Source organism: Spermophilus citellus (assembly GCF_964194105.1).
Source record: "Spermophilus citellus genome assembly, chromosome: 13".
Classification (NCBI taxonomy): domain Eukaryota; kingdom Metazoa; phylum Chordata; class Mammalia; order Rodentia; family Sciuridae; genus Spermophilus; species Spermophilus citellus.
In genome coordinates, this window is record NC_138193.1 from 85,245,810 (window position 1) to 85,260,452 (window position 14,643).

The 14,643-nt window shown below is 33.2% G+C and overlaps 1 protein-coding gene across 3 annotated transcripts in view; it reads left to right on the top strand.

Annotated features, from left to right (window-relative positions):
- SOS1 (SOS Ras/Rac guanine nucleotide exchange factor 1) overlaps window positions 1-14,643 on the top strand; it is a 119,266-nt gene that overhangs the window by 62,636 nt on the left and 41,987 nt on the right. For all 3 annotated transcript variants that reach the window (XM_081263810.1, XM_081263811.1, XM_081263812.1), the window contains 2 exons: window positions 4,509-4,619; window positions 4,700-4,798. In XM_081263810.1, coding sequence (XP_081119936.1) covers window positions 4,509-4,619; window positions 4,700-4,798 — 210 coding nt within the window. The remainder of the gene's footprint in view (window positions 1-4,508; window positions 4,620-4,699; window positions 4,799-14,643) is intronic.

Consider the following 14,643-nt stretch of genomic DNA (forward strand, 5'->3'; position numbering starts at 1 on the left):
GAAATAGACAAGACAAAGTTGTACTATATATAGTCACTATAATTGTCTATAGAACAAATCCAAAAAATTTATATATTATTAGAACTAGTAGGAAAGTTAAGTGTAGTGGCTAGAGAAAAAAAAATCAGCATATAACAATTGGTGGCATCACTGTGCTTAGTCACAATACATTGAATATATAACATTAAGGCAAAATATTTCACTTATTAAATGATCTAAGGTGCTCAGTAATAAACCTAACTACATATATGCAGCAACATTGTTTAAAAAAATAATTAGGTTCATAAGGAATATCTGAATAAATGGAAACACATATCATATGTATGGATGGAAAGACTCAATTTGTAATGATGTTCATTATCTCTCAAATAAGCTATAAATTCTGTAAACCGATCCTAAACTTTGTGTTCAATAATGAAGGGATAAAAAAATTAATTTGGAGGAACAACAAGTTGAGGGGACTTGCCCTGTCACTTATTAAGATTTGTTACAAAGCCATAGTAAATAAGAGTGTAATATTGGTGCTGATATAGATAGTGGAACAACAGAATAAAGAGTCCTAGAAAAAAAATATGCACATTATATGTGACAGAGATAACATTAATTGGTAGGGAAAGAACAAACAAATAACAGATGCTGTGTCAAAATTGCTTATCCTTAAGGAAAAATATTCACTTTTTATCTTACATCATTCTCAAAAAAGTTCTCAATAGATTAAAGATCCCTATGTTTATGAATTGGAAGAATCAATATTGTTAAAATGTCCATAGTACCCAAAGCAATCTATAGATTCAGTGCAATATCTATCAAAATGATAATGACATTCTTCACAAACCTAGAAGAAACCATGCTAAAATTTATATAGACCACCCCCCTCTTACAACCCCAAATAGTCAAAGCAGTCTTGAACAGAAAGAATAAAGCAGGAGGCTTTACATTACCTGATTTCAAGACATACACAGAGGGCTGGGGATACAGCTCAGTGTTAGAGCACTTTTGAGTAGTGTGTGCAAAGCCCCTGATTCAGTCCCCATCACTGGGTCCAGTGGTAGGGGACCCCCTAAAACTATAGTAATAAACAGCATGGTATTGGTATAAAAACAGACACATTCACCAGTGAAACAGAATAGAGAGCCTAGAAGTAAACCCACACATCTATAACTAATTGATCTTCAACAAAGGTGCTAAGAATATACATGGGAGAAACAGTCTTTTTCAATAAATGGTGCTGGGAAAATTGGGTGTCCATATGCAGAAGAATGAAACTGAATCCCTACCTCTTAACATATACAAAATTGAACTAAAATGGATTAAAGGCTTACATGTAAGACCTGAAACTATGAAAGTGCCAGAAAGAAATGCAGAGAACAGCTTCAGGACATTGAAACAGGCAAGGATTTTTTTTGGATAAGACCTCAAAAGTGCAGGAAGCAAAAGTAAAAATAGGCAAATGGGAGAAAATATTTCTAGCTGTACATTTGATATGGATTTAATATCCAAAATACATAAGGAACTCAAACAACTCAGTAACCACCACCATCCCAAAAAAAAGTCAAAAAACTGTTTTAAAAATTGACACTTGAGGGCTGGGGATGTGGCTCAAGCGGTAGCGCGCTCGCCTCGCATGCGTGCGGCCCGGGTTCGATCCTCAGCACCACATACCAACAAAGATGTGTCTGCCGAGAACTAAAAATAAATATTAAAAAAAAAAATTCTCTCTCTCTCTCTCTCTCTCTCTCTCTCTCTCTCTCAAAAAAAAAAAATTGACACTTGACAAATAGACTTTTCTCAGAAGACACACGAATGGCTAACAAGTCATGTGAAAAAATGTTCAACATGACTAATTATCATAGAAATGCAAATCAAAACCACAAAGAGATATCATCTCATTCCAGTTAGAATGGCTGCTACCAAAAAGACAAAATATAACAAGTGCTAGGAGAATGTAGAAAAAAGGGAATCCTAATACACTGTTGGTGGGAATGTAAATTAGTACTCTTCATTAGGGTGAAAAAAATATGGAAGTTCCTCAGAAAATTAAAAATAGAATTATATGATCCAGCAATTCCATTCCTGGATAAATATCTAAAGGAAATGAAATCAGCATGTTGAAGGACATCTACACTACCATGTTTATTTAAGCACTGTTTGGTAGTGCCAAATATTGGCAATGAAGTGGTCAATTGTCAAGTCACTACTGATGAGTGTATAAGTTGATACTACTTGTTAGAAAGCAACTTCCCCCTTCTAATTATATGCTTTAAAAATATGCATATGAGCATAATAAGACATATCTAAAGTATTTATTACAGAACTATTTATAATTGTGAAAAATTGGATATTATTTGAATCACTTTTAATAGAGAATAGATTAAGGTGATGTAATCATATAGTAGAATATTATAGAGTTTTAAAATAAATTAATTAGAAGGAACTATATGAATCAGAATGGATAAATCCTGATAATAATTTTGAGTATAGAAAGCAGCTTGCTGAAGAACATATATTATGATATGTATGTGAAGTATGAAAGCTTGAAAAATAATTCATTGCTTTTGTTCTTGATATATATGTAATTGTAATTCCTTTCATTCTTGATAATCTATTCTCTATTGTAATTGTAATATAAAAACCTATATGGGAAGGTTTATCAAATCCAGGATAGTGAATACTTGTGGGGATCAGCAAAGAAGGATGTAGACTTGTGAAAGGGAGCCTAAGGGATTTACAAATTTATCTCTAAGAATGAATATATGTGATGAGAGTTTGGATTCCCAGTGAATCGCCCATTTTTTTCTCTCTTGAGCTTAGTTAGCTGTTTTAGAATAATCCTGGCTACCGTTAGTTCAGAGCTTATTTTGTGCAAGACTGTATATGTATGCTTTACATAGATATCTCATTTAAGTCTTAAAACAACCCTGTGAAGTTGGTATTATCCACATCTTCCAATGAGGAATCATTCTTACAGTAAATAGTTTGTTGAAGGACACACAGCTAGTAAGTAATCAGAATTGGAACCTAGGTCATTATGACTCCAAAGCTTATGTTTTTAAATCACTACACTATGTAAAGTCTTTCTTTTGTTTATAAAGTTACTGTGAATTTTTGTAATACCATGGGGCTTTATTGAGAGGGAAGGAAGGCAAACATATCTATTGTATACCATAATTTCTAGCAGTTCAAAGAAACCCAAGGTCTAATCAGAACTTCATTTCTTGATCCTATCCACTCTATTCATTTCTAACTCCTATTAATGTTGACACCTTACTAAACATTTCTATAAAATATACAATGAACTGCAGTTTCTGGTATTTTTACAGAAATGTTTAGTTGAAGGAATTAAGAAGTGAACTTAAGATGCTGCTGTAGGAATCCAGAATGACTTGGAACTTTATATGTCATATTGCATTTCACAAATCTTCTGATTTCTGATCTGGTGTTATTCTGGTACTTACTGTTATTACTGTCTTTCCTTAAAAAGCAATCTGAGCTGGGTGCAGGAGTGCATGCCTATAATTCCAGTGGCTTGGGAAACTGAGGCAGGAGGATCATGAGTTCAAATCCACCCTCAGTGACTTAGCAAGGCCTTGACAACTAAGCGCGATTCTGTTCTAAATAAAATATAAAAAAGGGCAGGGGATATGTCACAGTGGTTAAGCACCCCTGGGTTCAATCCCTGGTACAAAAAAAATACAAAGAGCAATCTGGAAAACAACATTAAGGATGATTAATACATAAACATATTGCTTGTTTTGCCATTTCCTCCTACCTCCTTCCACTACATTGCTCCACTTATTTCTTCTTCCTCTTTCTATAATTACCCTTTGTGGAAATGAGCTCTTATGAGAATCTAGAGCACCATTTTCATAGTAGATTTAGACCTGGAATAGTAGATAGAATGGAAGATGGAAATCTGCTGCTAAAATCAAGTTTCTTACTCTCTTTTTTCCTCAGGAAACATTGATACTCTTTAGACCTAACTGTTAGAAATTAGTTTATTGATGACTAGCAATTTAGAAATAATGGTAAAATTTTTTTGGCAGTTTGGGTTAAATTGTTTAATTGTTTTATGAAAGCTATAACAGTATATTTTAGGTAATAGAAACTGTTTTCTTTGTATCTAACACAAAGAAAAACTATGAAAAAGTAAGTTTTTGGCATCAGTAAACATTTATGCCTTATCTAATTATTGTTATCTATATTCTTTGTTGTTCAAGCTAAGCTTTCTTTGTTTCCAGAGAACCAAGTCCTACTCTTTGCCCCTCTTAATACTGTAAGGAATCCTTTAATGAGGGATGCCACAACATATGAGGGTCCTCTTTGCTCATCAGAAATATTATATTTATTTTATTAAAATTATAATTAATAGTCATAATTTTTATTTAGAGGTTTAAAAATATATACATATAATGTACTGGCATAGATATATTTTCTATTTATAGTGGTAGGGTATTTATGTTTTACCTTGGAAAAAGATTATTTATGTTTTAACTTCTTTATTTTCTAAGGAACTGGCATTTGATCCATACGAATCATATGCTCGAGATATTTTACGGCCTGGTTTTCATGATCGTTTCCTTAGTCAGTTATCAAAGCCTGGGGCAGCACTTTATTTGCAGGTACAGTAATTTTTAAATCAAGATGTATAATGTCTGAAAAATAAACTTAGAAAAAAAAATTAAATCACTTTCTTTTCTAGTCAATAGGCGAAGGTTTCAAAGAAGCTGTTCAATATGTTTTACCCAGGCTACTTCTAGCCCCTGTTTACCACTGTCTACATTACTTTGAACTTCTGAAGGTAAGAAAATTCTAATTGATATTTATAAACTCTTCAAATGTGATGAAAAAGCTTCACATATGCTAGGCAAGCACTCCACTAAGCCACAGTCTCCATCCTGTCATAAATTCTTTACCATTCTATTTGTAGATATTATATGAGCATCCATGTACATTGGTGTGTACCCATTTTCTTTTTCCAGTTAAGTAAATCTGCAAAAGAGTAGCATATTTCCTCCAATTTCTATAGTAAATTTTAAAGCAATTGTTAGATATTTTTATCTTGTGTACTTTTTGCTTCTGTGGCTGATTCTTTGAAAATAACCTTGGATTTATGCTTCCAAATCTCCATTTGGTGACCTCAGCAGATTCAGGAACTTAGATAAAGGAATATTCTCAGATGTGAATAAGGCTGAAATAATGGTGATGACTAATTCACCTAATTTTCTCAGTTCAAGTATAATCCCAGTAAAAATCACCCATTTGATTACAGTTCAAAATATTAAGAAACACTGCTCAAAAGGAAAGGGTCTGTTTTCTTTTTTCTTTTCCTGTTATGCCCTGAAATTAAGGAAAAGAAAAACCTTAGTCGGGGGGCTGGGGATGTGGCTCAAGCGGTAGCGCGCTCGCCTGGCATGCGTGCGGCCCAGGTTGGATCCTCAGCACCACATACCAACAAAGATGTTGTGTCCGCCGAGAACTAAAAAAAAAAAAATATTAAAAATTCTCTCTCTCTCTCTCTCTCCTCTCTCACTCTCTCTTTAAAAAAAAAAAAAATCTAAAAAAAAAAAAAAGAAAGAAAAACCTTAGTCGGTAAAATTTATAATTTGGTAGTATAGCCCAAAGTCATATTCTGTTTACTTTTAATGACCTAACCCTCAAAAGACAAAACAAGATATGCATTAATACTATTATTCCCTTAAATTGGGATATAGGTATTTGCTTTCTGGATTGATGAGTTATCAGTTGCTTTCAAAGTATTTTAACACTACTATTTGTGGATAGCCCCAACTGATAGACACTTAGGAAAAAATTGATAGGTTCAGGTAGGGTAGTACCATGTCTTTAACTCCAGCTACTCAGGAGGCTGAGGCAGGAGGATCACAGGAGACTAGTCTGGGTAACTTAGATATATAGACTCTGTTTCAAAATTAAACATTTTTAAAGAGGGCTGGGGATGTAGCTAAAGAAAGAACATTTCTCTAGCATGTGGGAGGCCCTAGGTTCATTCCCCAGGACTTCAAAAAGAAAAGAAAAAGACTGATAGGAACGAAGTCAATCATTTATTTACCCTGTAGCGTTTTTTTCCCCATCACTTGGTAAACTCTAAAAGAGCTTAGTTTTGACATTCACAAAGTATTTATATTTGATTTTCAAAATTTAAGTTGAAATATAACTGGAGTTACTGTGAATGCCTTCATTAACTGTACTAGTAATGAGAAATGAGGATGTAATCAATTTTATTTGCTTGTATAATGCTTTATACAATGTTTGAAGTGGGTAGGTCTACACTTAATATAGGTAGTATTTCTGTTTCATTATGACTACATTGAGGGAAGGAGAATCTGATCCACAATAAAATCTTTCATGAATCATTTAGAGTTGACTGTTATCACTTGCTTACTGAAACCTTTTTAAAGAAATGTACTTTTATCAGAAATAAAAAATAAGAAAAAGACATTATTAGTTCTTTATCTTTTAAACAAATATTTCTTCCATCAAAGAAAACTCATATATTATAATTCTGTTGTTGAGAATGTACTACTAGAAATTTATAATTTGCTGGAACAGATGATATGGGCTTTCTGTAATGAATCATTAAATGAATAGAAGATCTCTGAATTTAGTAAACTGGAGGAGCTTTCATCCTTACCTTTTGTTTCCATTTTCTAGGTTTCTTTGCCTTGTAGTAATTTGGACTTAATCCACTTAAATTTCAAGTAGGAATGTTTGAACTTGGAAAGAGTTAAGGGAGCAATAAAGTAATATTTAATCACCAGGTACAATTATAAAGCTCTTATTACTCTGTTTGAGATTGCAAACGCTTACCATTTGTAATACAGGGTGGTTATTCTAAGAAGGTAATCAAGCTTTTGGTATGAGATAATTTTTATAAAGAATTCATTATGAAAACCAGAGTCATGATGAGACACTTGTAGTTTTATTATCTAGAATCCTTCCTTGCAATGATTTCTCTGGTAGCAATTTTTACCTGAGCCTGTAATGGTGTTCTGAAGGATGAAAAGTCCATATGAAACCTCAAGGCATTTGTCGATGAAGGTTCAGAAGTCTATAAAACCCATCTTTTTGTTTCTTGTTTTTTGTTGAACTCAGGGGTGCTTAACCACTGAACCACATGCTCCTTTTTTTTTTTTTTAATTTTTTAGTTGTCAATGGACTTTACTTATTTATATGCAGTGCTGAGAATTGAACCCAGTACCTCACACATGTTAGGCAAACACTCTACCACTGAGCCACAACCCCAGCCCCTCCTGCCCTTTTTTATTTTTTATTTTGAGACAGGGTCTCACAAAGTTCCTTAGGGCTTCCCTAAATTGTCCAGGCTGGCTTTGAATCTGTAATCCTCCTGCCTCAACTTCCCAAGGCTGGGGTTACAAGTATGCACCACATGCCCTGCTGAAATCCAATCATTTTAATAAGATATTACTTATTCCCCAGATACAGGCAGTTAATTGTAACTTGTGGCAACTTGCAAGATTTCTATTAGCTTAGGGGTTTATATTCCTGATTCATATCAGTGCCTAAAGTTATATTGCAAAATTTACAGCATATAGGGCCGGAAACTTTGTCTAATCCAGACGCTGATCATTTTTTAAAATTTTTGATACCAGAGATTGAATCAACGGTGCTTAACCACTGAGCCACACCCTCAGCCCATTTTTTATTTTGAGATAGGTTCTTGCTAAGTTACTTGGGGCCTAGCTAAGTTGCTGAGGCTTTGAATTTATAATCCTTTTGCCTCAGCCTCCTGAGCTGCTGGGATTACAGGTATGTGCCACTGTGCCTGGCTCTGATCATTCTTTTTTATGCTGAATTCTCTCAGCATTATTGTGCTGCTTATACTTTTCTTTAATTTGTTTTTGTTTTTTAATTAAATATTTTCATTTAGCAGTATTTTTAAAGTGTATTCTCTAGGACGCTAGTGTCATGAGATATTCTTTTTCCCACTTTTTCTTTGTGGTACTGGGAATTGAACCCAGTCCTTGTATATGCTAGGCAAGTGCTCTACCACCAAGCCATATCCCAGCCCTCTCATGAGATATTCTAAAGTGTGTGTGGGGGGGTGTTCAGTGGTCAAATATTTGGGGACTACTGCATCCTTAATTATGCTCCTAGAAATGTTCAGTGTATGTTAGAATAGTAAAAGCTTTGTAAAATTGCACAGTAAAGCAATCTAATTGTTTTTCAGCATTTCCCAAGTCAGTTACACTTGCAATCCCTTTAGAATGTGATGCACTTATGGATGTTACTTAGGGAAACTATCATGGGGATTTTTCCATCAAATGCACTTAAAGGCTTTTCAGATTTTTTTTCCAACTACCTGATTCTTCCTGGTTCTCCCCCTGTCCCTTTTTGGGAATTGCCATACTGCAGGTGTCAGTCTGAGCTTGGTAATTCTAGACTCAGTAATAATAGCACAAAATTGAGGCAACTAGAGGAAGGAAAACCCTAAAATGTGACAGAAACTAGACACGATTTATCTATGAGTGACATGGTTTTTGAATGCTTATTAGACTATATTGAGGTCTGATATTTCTTCTTGTATTCCAGCTCAGTAGCTTACTAGCTATGTGGCTTGACTCAGGTTACTTCATTTGTGTGTGTGTGTGTGTGTGTGTGTGTGTGTGTGTGTGTGTCCTGCTTTCCTTATTTATGAAATGCTTATTTCATTGTCAAACACAATAATATACATAAAAATACTTAAGGGTAATTTCATCACTAGTGCTATTTCTTCTTATCCTGAAGATATGTTAAACTTAACATTTTTCTTTCACGATGTCTGTTCTTTCCTGTCTTCCCAAATCTATATTTTTTCCTTTATTTCCTATCTTTGTTGATCAGCTCAGGCCCCTTCATCAGAAGCCAACACAACATCCTTGGTTTTTCTCTTTTCCTTATTAGCAGATCCTCATGATTTGACTTCAGAAATGACTCTGGAATCCAGCCTGTTGTGTACCTTCTCACTGACAATGCCTTATTAAACCCTCAGCATGTCTTGCCTAGACCAAGGGTACCGGTACCTTCCTTCTGTGGACTTTGTACCTCCTGGAACTCCCAGATTGAAACATGCTATTGGTTTTCTGTCACCTGTAACAAAATCTAAATTATTTAGCTTTGTTGCAGCTATCTCTCCAACTTCATCTCTCAGTACTCTATTCTACCCACCTTCTGCTTTAGCCATAAAGAATCATTTAGCAGCTGTAGATATGCCAAATCTGTTCAGGGTTCTATTCATTTGCATGTCCTTTCCCCCTCATTTACTTGTAATTCATCTTCTTCTAACCTTCTTTTTCATCTGGGAAATTCAAACAGTTCTAGAGTTGGTTCCTCTATCAAGTTTCCCTTGTTCCCTAGGCTGATCCTTTCACCGAACTCCTTACTCTGTTCACAACTCTTTGTAGAACTTGTTCCATGTTTGTTGTCTGACTGTGTTCTGTGAGGAATGAAACCACACTCTATTATCTTTGAATTCTCATGCCTAGCACAGTATCTGGTATTTATGTTTTCAATAAATTCTTGTTAAAAAATGAATGCAAATATATATGTTTTTCTTAGAATTCCTATAAATGTATTATATTTTAAAAGAAGGTTAACTATAAAATTTATCTAATTACCTTTACTTGGGGAAGTGAACTTTACAAGTTCAAAAGATAAAGTCTAGCTGTTAACAGTATAAGACTTTGAACTTCATATAAACAGTAAAACAGTTCTGAGGCTGGGTGGTAAGAGGATTCAGATGTTTGTCAAGGACAAGAAATTTTAGTTCAAGGAATAAATTTAAAAGATCTGTTGTATATCATGATGACTGAAGTTAATAGCAGTTTTCAACAGTATACAATATATTGTTAAGAGAGAAAAGTAGGTTTAGGTATTCTCATCACAAATAAAAGTATATTTGGTAATGCATATGTTAAATATCTTGCTTTTGCCGTTCTAAATGTATACGCATATCAAAGCTTCACATTGTTACCTCATAAGTATATACAATTTTCCTTGTTAAAAATAGGAAAATTTATTTTTTTAAATACAAAAAATAAAAATTGTATTTTTTTAAATACAAAAGCAAAATGTGTAAAATACTCAAATATAATATATAGGTATTGACTTACTAGTTTGATTTCTAAACCTTTCTCTAAATATAAAGTAATATAAATATGTATTGATGCAAAAATTAAGTCAAAAATGATTAACTTGAGTAATGTTACCATCCCCACACTGATGACAATTAGATATCATTAACATCACCAAAAGAAAATGTTCAGTATAACTGGATTTCTCTGAACTTCAACCTTTCTAACAACCTTCTGTTTCTGAAAACAGAAGATCTCTATGAAATCAGAATGTTTTTATTTAAAAAAAAATAATATTTGTTTTGTGGGGTTTCTTTGTTATGTTTTTAAAAAAACATGAATATGTTATACTACTAATTAAAGCATTTTATTTTATAATTGCACATGGAAAATTCAGTGAACTGAACTGAAATTAATCTCAAAGCCTCAAATATTGAAATAAACAAACAATTTTAAAAAAAGAAAATTAGCATAAGACTTTAATGTTACTGAAACTGAAGAAGAAAATACTCTTTCAGTGGTTAAAATTAGCAGTCAAGGGGCTGGGGATGTGGCTCAAGCGGTAGCGCGCTCGCCTGGCATGCATGCGGCCCGGGTTCGATCCTCAGCACTACATACAAAGATGTTGTGTCCGCTGATAACTAAAAAATAAATATTAAAAAAATTCTCTCTCTCTCTCTCTCTCTCCCTCCCTCTCTCACTTTCTCTTTAAAAAAAAATAAAATAAGAAAAAAATAAAATTAGCAGTCAAGACTGTGGACTCATTCTTTGATTAGTTTGAAAGAATTACAGTTAATATTTTATGAAGCAGAAAACTTCTTTTATGAATTTTTGAAAACTACATTGTATTTTGAAGGTTAGGAACTCAGTAGAATTTGGTTCAACAAAATTATTTTTTTGTTGATGTTTCTTTTATCTCCCCAAGATATACCAAGGCAAACATTAGGAAAAAACTGTCCAAGATGACTTTGAACTAATTAATTTCCTAGAGAATTACCCTATTCTTTTCTAATATGCTGAGTCCATATAACCTAGGAAAAAGTAGGTTTTCTTTATTTTGAGAATCAGTTTGAAATCTATATTGCTATATATACATTAATGTCTTAGTTTCTTAAGGCTGCCATAGAAAAATATCACAGAGTGGCTTAAAGACAACAGAAATTTATTCTTTCACAGTCCTGGAGGCTAAGTCTGAAATCAGAGTGTGGGCAAGGCCTAGTTCTAAAGGGACTAGGGAAGAATCCATGCTGTTTCTTCCTAGCTTCTGGTGGGTGAATTCCAGCAATCCACAGTATTCCTTGGCTTATAGATATCAGTCTTTGTCTCCATCTTTATAACAAGTTCTTTACAACCTCACATTCTCCACGTCAGCATCCAAATTTCCCTTTCCTTTCTTTTATCAAGAACAGGATTTAGAGCTTACCCTATTCCAGCATGACTTCATTGCAAATTGATTACATCTGCAAAGATCCTATTTTCTAAATAGGTTTTTCAAAATCATTTCAGTTATTTGACTACTATAGTGAAAAGGTCTTTGGACTGAAAATTAAGAATCTTGGGTTCTAATTTTGCCTGTCTATGTCATCAAGTAAATATTATACTTTATATAATGTCATGTTGAAACTAATTTAGAACTAATTTCTAGAAACTAACTTTCTAGAAATAAAAGCATGAATTTGTATATTTTTTAAACAAAGGGAAGCCATCCTGTGTTTGTTGATGAATTTAATTCATAATATACATCAGGTACAATTTGGGGAGGGGGTGGGAGGGATTGAACCCAGGGGTGCTTAACCACTGAGTTACATCCCAGCTCATTTTTATTTTTTATTTAGAGACAGGGTTTCATTAAGTTACTTAGGCCTCACCAAATTGCTGAGGCTTACTTTGAACCTGTGATCCTCCTGCCTCAGCCTCCTGAGCTGCTGCAATTACAAGCGTGTGCCACCTCACCCAGCTACAACAATTTATTTTATGTCTGAAACAATCTTGAGTATTATTCTTCTCCTGAATACCATTGCTAATATTTTTTTTCTTTAACAGCTCCTTAAGTTTGATAACATTTATCTTCCAGGGTTTCCTAGGACATAGACTGTGCATATTGAATATGCTTATTCTGCATACACTATACCATATTGATTACTGCTCCCAACTCTTTTTTTTTTTTTTCCTGGATATGCACTTTTTTCCCCCACATTTTTTATTGGTGCATTATAGTTTATATTGTACACAATCCTCTACTTATTTCTAAGGAGCCAAAAAAAGTAGTCACTGGTAAAAAGTGTCTCCTATCCTGTGAAAAGATAATTTTTATCATCTCTGTAGAACATATTAGTTCATAGTACTTTAGAATATGATTCCGCAGATGAGATTAAATACAATCTCATGTATGGCAGTATAATCTTAGAATTTGGATTTTTAAAAAATATCTAAATAAACTGTATTTGTAAAATTAAATTGCTGCTATTGCACAATGTTATTAAATAGGCACCCATGGAAAGCATGGCATTGAGTATCACTTTGGTAAAAGAGGATGTTGCCTTATTGAGTCTCATTTACATACTAATTGTATTGCTTTGTTTCTGTAGCAACAATAAGCTACCCCTTTGATGGTAGTTAGTTTGAATTCTGCATGAGTGGCCAGTTCAAATTAGCTGTCAAATAAAAGAAGTAACATGCTTAAAGAAAGGTCATTTATTACACCAAAATTTATTTTAGATGTTTGTCTAATGTTATGAAAGTAAAAATGATATTTAAAAATAATTCACAGTAAGGTTTTATGAATATATACTTTGGGTTTAGCAATATTTTTGAGATACCACTGTAGTTAAATGGCTGAGAAACTTGAGACTTTTTAGAAAACAATGCACATGTCTAAATGGATTTTCTTTCATAATTCTTTTCATTTGTATTAGGATTCTGCATGACATTAGACACGACTGCCCAAATGAGAAATATAAAAACATCAATGACTAAATATCAAAGGCTCAGTATTCTGCTATTAATGCCAAATCTTTAAGGCTGAAAAATTGTCTTATATCGTATTGACTTGAATATCTCTAGCCTTTACTGCATAAATTCTTAATTCAATAATATAATTCATTCTTTAGTAGTGCCTTTATTAAATTGCCTTTTTTTACATTACCTACTGTGTTTGAAGCCTAAACTTGATAATGTTGATGCTAACATTTTGTTTCAAAAATTCTGCCATGTTAATAGGCAAATAGATTAGAATGATAGGGATGGAAAGTATTTTGAGAGACAACCCAGAATCCAACCTTCAGCCTACTAGCAATGTCCACTAAGTAAAAACCTAGAATCTTTCTTTATGTACGTCTGGCCACAAGCTTTCTTTAACTGGCCATAGTGAAGAGCAGTAGTAAAAGTAAAAGATACCTGATTTTGGAAAATATATTTTTATTATCCCTTTTCTATTGGGAAATATCATGTATAGATTTTTCTTTAACATGACTGAATATGTTTTTAAATGCAGATTATGCCTCTGGTGGAAAGTATGGCAAATTTTTAATGAATATAAGAAATTTGGATAATAAAAGCTCAGTATTACATAGATACTACATTCTCTTTATAATAAAATTATTATATTGTAATAGATGAACATTATTATGTAACATTACTTGTGAATAACGTTAAAACATTTTAAGCTTCTATAAAAATGATTTGGGACATTAAGATATCTGTTTACTTTTCACAAGTCATTAGTGTGAGTGTGTGTGTATGTGTATATACCTAATTTTTATCAATTGAAGCAAAAAGGAATGTGTTGAACTTGTGACAAAAATTCTTCAAGTGCTGATGTAGTAATGATGATGAAGCTCATTGAAAAGTAAAATTCTTTATAACTACTTTGAATAGTTTATGGTTTTATTTCTCATGTCTTTCCCTTTATGATAGAAATTAGATTTTCTTAAATGGTTGCATGAAAGCTCCATTGACAAATGTTATTTCTTAAGTTTTCCTTTTTTGGTAGCCAGAAACTGGTTTAGAAGTTTAATAAACTACTATCACTTATTGTCACTCATACTTCTGTTAATTGCTTGCTTAAGTTAAAACTACCTTATTGTATTGATAATTAGTTATTTAAGAAGTACAGGCTTTCTCTCTGGCATACATAGATATTTGCCACTAATAGAGTTTCATAAATATTCCTAACTTTACTCAATATCTTAATGTTGATACTAACGATTTTTTATGACAATGAAGTTGTTGCTAATTCTGTAGTAGAACTGCAAAGAAATCAACTTACACTTAAGTGCTACTGTTTGCAAAGTGCTTTGATTTTTTTAATATTATCCCCATAAAGGAGGCACAGCAGGCTTTGTATAAGTCTCATTTGGGAGAAGAAAAATGAGGCTCAAGGATCAAGAACCGTGCCCCAAGTCACACAGAAATAGAGTCAAAATCTGATCCTAGGAGCTGGATGTGGTGTGTACCTGTATTCCAATCCTGCTCAGAGGGAGGATTGCTTGAGCCTAGGAGTTCAAGGCCAGCCTGGGCACCTCCTCCAAAAAAATTTTTTTTTGTTTTGATTCTA